The sequence below is a fragment of the Sceloporus occidentalis genome, unplaced genomic scaffold (assembly GCF_023333645.1).
Source record: "Sceloporus occidentalis isolate IW3139 unplaced genomic scaffold, rSceOcc1.0.p SCAF_1, whole genome shotgun sequence".
Classification (NCBI taxonomy): domain Eukaryota; kingdom Metazoa; phylum Chordata; class Lepidosauria; order Squamata; family Phrynosomatidae; genus Sceloporus; species Sceloporus occidentalis.
Genome location: NW_028316981.1, coordinates 274,307,085 through 274,319,126, shown reverse-complemented (window position 1 = coordinate 274,319,126; position 12,042 = coordinate 274,307,085). Strand labels below are relative to the sequence as shown.

At 41.2% G+C, this 12,042-nt stretch overlaps 1 protein-coding gene across 3 annotated transcripts in view; it reads left to right on the top strand.

Moving 5' to 3' along the window:
• The window catches only part of RASGRF2 (Ras protein specific guanine nucleotide releasing factor 2), a 156,149-nt gene that overhangs the window by 125,087 nt on the left and 19,020 nt on the right, over positions 1 to 12,042 (top strand). For all 3 annotated transcript variants that reach the window (XM_089493837.1, XM_089493835.1, XM_089493827.1), the window contains exons 19-20: positions 8,623 to 8,735; positions 11,370 to 11,430. In XM_089493837.1, coding sequence (XP_089349963.1) covers positions 8,623 to 8,735; positions 11,370 to 11,430 — 174 coding nt within the window. The remainder of the gene's footprint in view (positions 1 to 8,622; positions 8,736 to 11,369; positions 11,431 to 12,042) is intronic.

The following is a 12,042-nucleotide window of genomic DNA, read 5'->3' as shown; positions in this document are numbered from 1 at the left end:
ATCTGTACTCACTCATGCAGATTGCTTCAATGGCAGTTTGTTACATGCCTTGTCTGGTTATTACTGAGAATTCTGGATGATGTAACTTCTCAGCCATTAGCTAATGACTTCATTTTTCCTAGCTTTATTGATCCTGGCAAACTGAAGAAAAGCAGCGGCCAGAGCACTACTGTTGGCTTCATTTTATTTGAAGTATATGTGCCAATAAGGTTCATGGAGTGTATAACTGGAAAAAAGCACAGAGGGAGTTTTCTTTGAATCCAAAGGCATTGTGGGATGGAAGCTAAGAGTGCTTTGGTCAAAAATCCAGAGAGTTCCATTGGAGTATTTCGTATAAGGACAGGGTACTATATATCCCTTGTTCTTGCTTATAATTACAAATACAGATTTGCAATCTGCAGAGCCCCAAAAAACTGAAATTGAACTGCTAAACATTTGGACAGAAGGACAGTTGAATACTTCTAGCTCTATTAACCTCTGTTCATCAGACAGATGATAAAATGGGATTACAAAAAGATATTATATATATGAAAATCCCTGACTGTTCTAAAGTACTTTGTGAATAACATGTATATATTTATTATTTTAAGGAAATGTTGCTTCTTTTTCTCTATTAATTTTTTTAAAGCCGCTTACATGAAATATTAAAATATAAAAAAAAACACACAGCATTTAGCTAAGCTACTGACCAAACCAGACATAGTGATCGCAATAAGGAGAGAGTAAGTAACACAAAACAACAAAATAGAGGGTTAAATCAAAAGTTGGCAGTATGAAATACTGCTCTTATGAAACTTCTACAGAGATCTCCTACAAAGACTCACATTTTAATGCATTGATGAAAAGAAGGGTAGTGCCAGGTGGGCCTTTCTGAAAAAGCCCTGACACATATACTCATCCATCAAACAAAATCTTCAAGAGCTGACAGACTGTACAGAAAGAAACATATGGAAGCAGCCAACCAAATACTCCTCACAAGGACACCAGGCAGGAGACTTGGAAAAGCAAATCTGGTTTTCTGGAGGCCAGGGTTAGCGGATGTTGCTGTTGTTTGTTTGGTGTTGTAAAATTATTTTCCTAAAATTAAGACTCAAAACAGTTACTGAGTGGGCTTCAGTATGTGAGAGGATGGTTCAGTGGCATCTCACACCAGTAATGAAGGAATACCACTTTTGCATGTAAAGAAAGGCACTGAGTTCTCTAATGTACAGTATAAATGCTCAGTGTCATTGTTAGCCTTCATTAGGAATGGACAAATTTGTTCCTTTCATTTATTTTATTGAATGTTAGCATGTACTAATATGTATTATATTTAATTATTTTTGTAGAATGTATGCCATAGGCAGATTTATTTTATCCATTTTAATTGGTTGTATGTACAACACTGTATAAATTTACAGCGCTGTATAAATAAAGCTTAATAATAATGATGATGCCCACATTTGGGAATTTTGGAAATTTTGGTGTAAACTGGTTTTAAAAATTGGCATGAAATTCCTACCCATTATTTAGTCTTATAGATCTTTTGATTGGTCAAGACTGGAGCTGATATTGATGATAAAGAAGTTTAATTCAAAATGTTTGGTCTGCTTCACGTAATGATTTGAAATCTCCATAATGGGAAAACATGGTTTCTAAATGGTCAATAATGTTTTGTTTTGTTTTTTATCTAGCAAAATAATTGTTTACCTACACAAACGCTTTGTCTAAAAGATAACATAAACCAAGCCCCAGACAAAGTCAGTAGAAACCAGAATTAAAATGTTTAGATATATTTATGGAATTATAGCATCTGTCTCTCCTAATCATACATTCAAAGTAAAATGCGCAGTACTCTTAAAAACTTTGCTAGAGACTATTGTTTCTGTTTCTATGGAAACATGCTGCATTGCTTTGCACATGGCAGTGAACAATCAATGGAAAAGGAACTGCTACAAATATACTGGATAGATGAGGCTTTTAGTTTAAATCCTTTGTACAAACATCTGCACTAAGCTCAAATGCAAATGGCTAAAATTAATGCTTCTCACTGATTCCAAGCATGAACATCTACTGAAGTTATTGCTGCACATTGATTCATTTGAGCCTCACCCCACTTCATTGCTTAATCTTTGGAAATAGCAATTCTTCTGGAAAGGGACACAAGTATTTTATAAAGAGAAAACATTTATTTATTATCTGTCTAGATTTGATGCAAAGAAAGCATTTTTTAAAAAGCATAAATAGCATTCCTTGGATACATGAGCTGGCCCAAGATATTTTGCTAAGTAGAGGACAAGATGGCACCCTCTCCATTCCAAGTAAGCTCACTGGATGGATGTTTGAATTTTAATTCACCACTGGCAATGAGCCAGGGCCCTCTGCTATATCTAACAGCAGCTAACCAAACTGATAGTTGAATTTTAATAGTATTGGACACAAGATAAGAATATTTCATCATACTCAGGGGCATCACATGTCCAGTGCAGGATTGGCTGTGTGGCACATCTGGCTTAGGCAAGATCTGCATGGGACAGGATACTCCAGGAGCAGTCTGGAGTATTCTGGCCCCAGAGCTGTTCCAATATCCTTCTATTACCTACCACTGTGCTGCAATGCCAGATGGCTCTTCACACGCATATCCTGCTGTGCTACCTGGCACCAGTGCCACTAGTGTGAGTTGCTCACTCTAAGGTAGAATGAAGTGCCCAGCACTGACCACATGGCCCTCATTCTGACCTTGGAGTGAGTGACCTGCCACAGTAGCACCAGGGCCAAGCAGAACAGCAGGAGACATTGTAAACAGCTGCCCATCATTGCAACAGAGGGCTTCAGATCTTCTGGGAAGATCCAGAGCAAACTGTGAGGGTTTTTACACCATTATAAAGGAAGTTGTATGGCAAGTTTGATGCTGAACTAACTGGATTTTGTAACTGACTTAACATGGAAATGAGGGGAGGACATTTTATTTGGCCCCTGTAGACAGAGCCAAAATCTTCTAAAAGAAGGGAATAGCTGGGGAGAGAGGTTACGGAGAAATATCATTGAGGCTGCCACTGATGATCCTAACCCCTCGCAGCAAAAGGTTGCCTGGTTTGGCCATATTAGCTATATAACTAAGTAGCTCAGTAGCTGGGAAACAGCTGTAGTTGAGTGATGGTGTGCTTGCTTTGTATACAGAAAGTCAGCTGCTAGTCCCAGAATCTCTTGTTAGGAATGAAAACGCTTCTACCTGAAATCCCAGAAATCTGCTGCCAGTCAGTTTAGACACTACTGGGCTAGTTCATAGAATCATAAAATCATAGTGTTGGAAGAGACCACAAGGGCCATCCAGTCCAACCCCCTGCCATGCAGGGACTCACAATCAAAGCATCCCTGACAGATGACCCTCCAGCCTCTGTTTAAAGACCTTCAAAGAAGGAGACTTCACCACCCTCCAAGGGAGTGTGTTCCACTATCCAACAGCTCTTCCTCCTAATGTTTAGGCAGAATCTCTTTTACTGCATCTCTTGTTCCGGGTCTTATTCTCTGGAACAAAGCTGAATCCATCTAACTTAATGCTGGCCTGGGACAGACCGCCCAAAAAAGGTGGCCTGCGGGTGGCCTTTTTTCCTCTGGAAGGAAGCTGCAGCCACCAAACCGCGCGCCTTCCCTGCGGAGGAAAAAGAACCCAAGAAAAGCGGGTTCTTTTTAAGACGCAGGGGCGGCGTAACAAGTGCACCACTTGTGCACTTGTTATGTAAGCACCGCATGGCAACGTGCGGACGCAGCGCAGGGCTTACGTAACAATGGTGGTGCCCATGTACACAGGGTGCCACCATTGTTATGCCATTTGTCTGTTCTAGGATTAGGGACCATGCAGTTGCCGTGTGGTCCCTAACCGGCATTGGTATACCACTTTATGGCGGTATGTACCGCACCATAGACAACCTTCTGTGTTCTTAAGATTCCTTGTATCCTAGGAGACCAGATATTGACAGGTTTGAGCTGGTATAGCCATGTATTGTTTATTTTAAAGGAAGACACTTCCTAACACTCATTTCCAAGCCAAAGTGCTGTTTTTGTCACCTTTAACATCCATAAATGAGTTGTGCCTTAATTATGTTGGGAAAATGGCTAATACAGTGGGCCCTTGGTATCATCTGTGGTTTGGTTCCCAGACCACTACCACTACCACCACCACCCCAATACCAAAATCTGTGGATGCTCAAATTCCATGGATCCATGGCTAAGGAATCCATGGATAAGGAGAGTTGTTTGTACTGTAAGAACCTCCTGGTAATTAAGAACTACAATTGGGGTCCTGCTTCAGATTCAGATATGGAAAATCTAAGTTGTCCTTCACAAGAAAGAGACATTTCCCATCATAATCCTGTGCCAAAAGTCTACAATGACTTGATTAAAAGGAAACTGGACTCAGGACTTCCTCCTGTTAAAGGTGTATACTTAATAATAAATCAAATTTTGCTGGCATATAATGTATGAAACACACTTAGAATCATAGAATCATAGAATCGTAGAGCTGGAAGAGACCACTAGGGCCATCCAGTCCAACCCCCTGCCATGCAGGAATCCAAATCAAAGCATCCCTGACAGATGGCCATCCAGCCTCTGTTTAAAGACCTCCAAGGAAGGAGACTCTATCACCTTCCGAGGAAGTGCATTCCACTGTCGAACAGCCCTTACTGTCAGGAAGTTCCTCCTAATGTTCAGGTGGAATCTCTTTTCCTGTAGCTTGCATCCATTGTTCCGGGTCCTGTTCTCTGGAGCAGCAGAAAACAAGCTTGCTCCCTCCTCAATATGACATCCTTTCAAATATTTAAACAGGGCTATCATATCACCTCTTAACCTTCTTTTCTCCAGGCTAAACATCCCCAGCTCCCTAAGTCGTTCCTCATAGGGCATGGTTTCCAGACCCTTCACCATTTTTGTCACCCTCCTTTGGACACGCTCCAGTTTCTCAATGTCCTTTCTGAATTGTGGCGCCCAGAACTGGACACAATATTCTAGGTGGGGCCTGACCAAAGCAGAATACAGTGGCACTATTACTTTTCTTGATCTAGACACTATACTTCTATTGATGCAGCCTAAAATAGCATTGGCCTTTTTAGCTGCCGCATCACACTGTTCACTCATGTTCAACTTGTGGTCTACTTGGACTCCTAGATCCCTTTCACACGTAGTTTCATTCAGCCAGGTGTCACCCATCCTATATCTGTGCATTTTATTTTTCCGCCCTAAGTGCAATACCTTACATTTCTCTGTGTTGAATTTCATTTTGTTAGCTTTGGCCCAGCTTTCTAGTCTATTCAGCTCATTTTGAATCTTGATCCTGTCCTCTGGGGTATTAGCTATTCCCCCTAATTTGGTGTCATCTGCAAATTTGATAAGTATGCTCCCAATTCTGTCATCCAGGTCATTGATAAAGATGTTGAATAGCACTGGGCCCAGGACAGAGCCCTGTGGGACCCCACTGGTCACTTCTCTCCAGGATGAAAAGGAGCCATTGTTGAGCACTCTTTGGGTTCGGCCGGTCAACCAATTACAGATCCATTTAACAGTTCCTTTGTCTAGCCCACATTTTACAAGCTTGTTGGCAAGAATGTCATGGGAAACCTTGTCAAAGGCCTTACTGAAATCAAGATATACTATATCCACAGTATTCCCTTCATCTACCAAGCTGGTAATTTTATCAAAGAAAGAGATTAGATTTGTCTGGCATGACTTGTTCCTCTGAAACCCATGTTGACTTTTTGTGATTATGGCATTGCCTTCTAGATGTTCACAGACTCTCTGTTTAATGATCTGCTCCAGAATCTTTACTAGAACTGATGTCAGACTAACTGGACGATAATTGTTGGGATCCTCTTTTTTCCCCTTTTTGAAGATGGGGACAACGTTTGCCCTTCGCCAGTCTGCTGGGATCTCTCCTGTTCTCCAGGAGTTTTCAAATATGATTGCCAATGGCTCCGATATTACTTTTGCCAGTTCTTTTAATACCCTTGGATGGAGTTCATCTGGTCCCGGAGACTTAAATTCATTTAGATTAACAAGGTGTTCCTCTACTATCTCTTTACTTATTCTGTGCTGAAATTCCCCTATTCTGTCCTCTGCTCCATTATCCTCAGGTTGAGCACCCTTTGCCTTTTCTGAGAAGACTGAGGCAAAGAAGGTGTTGAGTAATTCTGCCTTTTCTCTGTCCCCTGTTAGCATTTTGCCATCTTTTCCACGCAGTAGCCCTACCGTTTCCTTCTTCTTCCTCTTGCTGCGGACATATCCAAAAAAGCCCTTTTATTGTTCTTAACCTCTCTAGCAAGCCTGAGTTCATTCTGCGCTTTAGCTTTTCTGACTTTACCCCTACACATGCCTGCTATTTCTTTGAATTCCTTTTTCGTGATTTCCCCCTTTTTCCATTTCTTATACATGTTCCGTTTCAAACTTAGCTCAGTTGAAAGTTCCTTAGTCATCCATCCTGGTTTCTTGAGACACCTCCCGTTTTTCTTTCTCACTGGAACTGTTTGAAATTGTGCCTTCAGTATCTCCCTTTTGAGAAAGTCCCATCCGTCCTGAACTCCTTTATCTTTTAGTATTTCTGACCATGGAATCGCCCTCAATACTTCTCTAAGTTTACTGAAATCCGCTCTCCTAAAGTTTAGGATGCGTGTCTGACTCTGCCTGGCTTCTCCTTTCCACTGTATTACAAACTCCAGGAGAACATGGTCACTTCCACCTAATGATCCCACCACTTGCACCCCATTAACCAAGTCATCCTTGTTGGATAGGATCAGATCTAAAATAGCTGACCCCCTTGTTGCCTCTTCCACCTTTTGGACCATGAAATTGTCTTCCAGGCAAGTGAGGAATTTGCTAGACCTTGAGGATTTTGCTGAGTTTGACTTCCAGCAAATATCAGAATAGTTGAAGTCGCCCATCACTACTACATCTCTCTTTTCTGATTGTGTGGTCATCTGTTCTAGAAAGATATCATCCAATTCCTCAATCTGACTTGGGGGTCTGTAGTAGACTCCCACCGTAACACCCTTGTTGTTTCCCTCCCCTTTGATTCTTATCCAGATGCTCTCCACCTGGCTTCCATGATTGATGTCCAGGATCTCTTCACTGGTGTAAATATCTCTGACATATAGTGCTATTCCTCCTCCTTTCCTGTTTGGCCTATTTCTCTTAATAAGGTTATACCCCTCTATTTCCACATTCCAATCATGAGACTCATCCCACCAGGTTTCAGTGATGCCTATTATATCATATTTGCTTTGTTGTACTAGGAGTTGGAGTTCATCTTGCTTATTTCCCATGCTCTGTGCATTAGTGTAGAGACATCGCAGACCATGGTTCCCTTTTACTTGCTGCCTGTGCAAGTTTTTTTGCCTCCCACTGTTGGGTCCTTGCACTGTTTGCCTTGTTTCCTCTATGTCAGTTTGACTATTTTCGCCATCCCTTTCGCCTTCCTTAATATTGTCTCCCTTCCCCTCGGAACTCAGTTTAAAGCTCTCCTGATCAAGTTCTTGAGACTGTTGGCAAAAACATTTCTTCCAACTGGCGTGAGATGCAACCCGTCTGTTGCAAGAAGTCCCTCCTCATGGAACCGCAGCCCATGATTGAAGAATCCAAATCCTTCTCGGCGGCACCATCTGCGAAGCCAGTTGTTCACATCTGCTATTTTCCTCTCCCTTCCTGGACCATGCCCTTCAACTGGCAGAAGAGACGAGATGACAACCTGTACATCCATTCCTTTCAGCTTCCTACCAAGCGCCTCGTAATCCCTTTTGATGTTCTGAATGCTGTGTCTTGCAGTATCATTAGTTCCCACGTGGACCAAAAGGAAGGGGTATTGGTCAGTAGGCTTGACCAGTCTTGTCAGCCTCTCTGTCACATCACGGATCTTTGCACCTGGAAGACAACACACCTCTCGAGACATCTTGTCAGGCCTACAAATCACTGCTTCTGTACCCCTCAGCAAGGAGTCCCCCACTACGACCACACGCCTCCTCCGAGGCTTAGCAGCGACTGTTCCCTCGGGTGGGACTCTCAGGCTCCCCTGTTCTGTCCCCGAAGCCTGTCCTTAGAAATTTAGGACTGGAATGATAGTGTGACTTCTTTAATTAAAAGTGCAGAGAGAGAACGTTTGCCAGCAAAATAATCCAAAAACAAATGTATAATAAGCATTTGACAGATTTTCTGAAACCAAACAATATACATAGAGTCATATCTCTAGTGCTAATGGCAAAACTAAGCAACAGTTATAATTTACAAGATCACTGTGACTGTTATTCACTTGTTCTTTCTCACAAACCTGTAGTAATTTCAAAATGGCTTATGTGAGATAGTCTCATGTATACTCACTGTTCTAATATTGTTGAAGCAGCCTGGTATTGAGTTATTTGCATGATAACCAAAGCATCACAACAATAGAAGTGGCTCTAAAACATATCCAGAAATTAAGTATAAAGAAGTTGACATATAACAACAAGCAGGTCTTCAGTTCCCCAATCTGTTGTCTTCAGAGTAGTCCATGGTGTTCAAATGTTTATTGTAGCTAAAACCATAGTAGAAAAGCAGAACAAAAAACTCACAAATAAGAATATATCACATGATATTATATATAAAAATAGTTTTCTTTTATAGGATTTTGAGCTAAACAATGAACTGAAAATGAATGTTCTAAATCTACTAGAAGAAGTGTTGAGGGACCCTGACTTGTTGCCACAAGAAAGAAAAGCTACAGCAAACATCTTGAGGTAAGGACATTAAATTAAGAGATTGTACTGTTGCAATAGAGACAGCAAAGAATCACTGCTGTGGAGTAGGGTCTAAAATGGGCCCTAGCCTATGCTTGGATTTATCCTAAGTCTTCCTCTCTTGTTGTCCCAGTTGTCTTCCCAAGCAAATCAATACAGTCTGGTCCAACAGAGTTGCTTTGGATATACAAGGGGCTATCACATTCAATACCTCACTGCTGAGGAGGAGGAGTCAGGAGTTCACAGAGACAAATTTGCTAAATACTTTGCAGAGAAAATTGCTCAGATCTATTCTGACTTCACATGGAAAATAGAGCCTGGACTAGTTGCTGAGGCATATGTTTGTCTGGTTTTGATGGACAAGTTTCAGTTTATTCAATATGATGATGTGGGCAAGTCACTTGGAAAGTGTCTGTTAGACCCATGTTCATCTTAGGTGGTGGAGGTTATAAATGATTCCTTGAAAGAGAGATATGTTCCATACCATCTTTAAAAAGCAATTGTAACATCCCCGTTAAATACTTTTTTACTGGACCCCACCACTCTAGATACTTAACAGAGAGATTCTAATCAAACTTTCCTAAATAAGATCTTAGAGTGAGTAGTGGCAGCACAACTCCAGACTATCTTGGATCAAATGGATTACCTGGATCCATTCCAATCTAAATCCTGGCCTGATAATGGGACAGAAATTGCTTTGATCACCTTGGTAGATGACTTGCACCCAGATCTGAATAAAAAGAGTGCATCCTTATTGGTCCTCTTGGACATTTTAGTGGCTTTCAGTACTATTGATCACGGTATACTTGTGGGCCGTTTAACTGATATGAGACTTGGGGATGTTGCTTGGCAGTGTTCCCAGTCTTTTTTTTGGCTGAATGTTTCCAGAAGGTGGTGTTGGGTGCCTGTTCAGCCTCTTGGCCATTAGACTGCATGGTGTCCTACAGGGTTCAATACTGTCTCTTTTAACATCTACATGAAGCTACTCAAGGAGGCCGTTTGGAGTTGGGTTTCACCAGTATGCTGATAGTACCCATGGAGACTGTGAAAGTTTTGAATCATTGTGTGGATGCAGGAAAGGAATGGATCAAGATGAATAAACTGAGGCTCAGTCCAGATAAAACAGAAGTGTTGTTGCAGTAGGAAAGCTAACCTGGGATTAGGATTACAGCCTGTTCTCATTTAGGAAAAGTGTCCTGACTGCTCTAGCTGTTCAAAAGTGAGTATTTTTTATTTTTAATGAGTATTTTACATTTATTTGTACATTTTTGTAATCTACATATTGTTTTAAATGTTTTCACCCATTGTGTATTGCCTTCAGGTCCCTCAAGGGCCAAAAAGCTCTCTCTCTCTCTCTCCCTCTCTCTCCCTCTCCCTCTTTCTAACAAACATATCACTCTAGACATAACCAGTCAGTTTTTCTCCAATGTTACTATTGACGTTGGCAGAATATATTCATTGGCCTTCTGCTTATCTTTATGCTACCAAACTATTAATGAAATAAATGAAGAAGAAATTTGTCTTGCTTCTGTATCCATTGGAGAAGACTCATACTTCATTATTTATATTTATATATTTACTCCCATATCTCCTTTCAGGATTAGTTTAAATATAGTAGAGGTTTCAGAAGGCTAAACCTCCTTGGAAATTCACTCTTAGTTTTTACCCAATCTAGAATCTTTCAGATGTGTTAGATCATAGGCTCCAAACAGACAAGCCAAAATAAAGCTGCTTCGGGTCACTTTGGAGGTATGCTGTTTAAATGACACACACATCTTAAGAGGCCAGAAGCTGCACCAAAGTTGCGCTCCAGTTCTTAGGACTGTTCCATCCAGTTCCAAAACCTTCAAAGAAAGAGATTTCACCATACTCATAAAATGTAGTCCTCTTCCCACTTAGGGGCAAAACAGACAGACCCTTTGCGGCGACTTCCCAGCAGTGTGAGGATGTGCCATTTAGACAATGCATGCCGCCAAGCCAGCAGGAAGCCACTGTGAAGCCACCTGTCTGACCACATGGCGGGCAGCTTTGCAGTGCTCTGGCGGTATGCTGCATGCTGCAGGAGCACTGCAAAGCCACATTGGTGGCAGTAAGGCTAGCTTTTTGCCAGCTAAAAAAGGCCTTTTGCCTCCTCTTTTGGGGCTGGCAAAAAGCTGGACCAGGGCAAAGCGTGCGGTTGCTGTGACCCCAATCCAGCTTTTTTAGGGGGCGGCTTGAAACTGCCCCTTCAGGGCCATCTGTTTCGGTCCTTAGCCAGATTTAAATCCAGTGTTTCAGAAGCAGATACCCTATAGCACAAGACTTTCTTACTCTCCCCCTTCAGCCTCTGTGTTGCCAGAAGACCGATTTTTATAGGTTTTCCAATCATTCAGAACAAGTTCTGAGTATGAATGTGGGATGGTTTGTGTTAGGAGCTGCACCTCACCCATTTCACAAACAAAAGGAATGACTGGATCCCAGCCAATGAGACTCACCTTTAAATAGAAATGCATAGGATTGTGTTATTATTAGAAAATATCCAAGGCAGTAATCATAAAATTTACCACAGTTTTGTCATATAATTTTAACTGACATATTGTCACTATCAACAGAAAGGTTCATTTTTCAATCACATGTTTTGTCAATTGTTTTTAGGGCACTTTCCCAGGAAGATCAAGATGACACTCACTTAAAAATAGAGGATATAATGCAAATGGTGAGTTTATATAAATGCCCCTTTCATAATTGCATTTGATCACTGTTTGTGTTCAATTTTTTCAACAGCAGTTGTTGAAAAAAGGATAACTCTACATATGAATGCTGGTTCAGTGAGAATTTAGGCAGAATATGGTCCACTCTTTTGAATATACAGTGGAGGTTATTTTAAATGGGACACATTCTGTGAATGAGCATCTTATATATTGGCACTCCAGCTGTGTTATTATACAAATTATTGAAAACTAGTGTCAATTTGCAAGTGAAAGCACAAACAAAAGAATGTTGGGGGGGGGGGACACAGTGTGCTGTCTTAAACCACAAAGAAGCCATTTACATGGGGAAAGCATCAAATGAGAGGACATTTGAAGTACAGAAAAACTTCACCCTGGAAAAAGAGATAGCTTTGTAATTATACGTAGTCCTTGCCAATCAGTGTGTTAAAGTGCCTGCTGTAAAAGTGACAGCAAGCTCTCATCTCTGTTTGATATTCAGAAGCTAGAGAAGATCAGTTACTGGATTAAGCTCTTTTTAATTCTTCTGAGGAAGGATTGTATCTCAAAGATAGAACACAAGCCTGACATGCAAAAGTCCCCAATTCATCATTGGCATT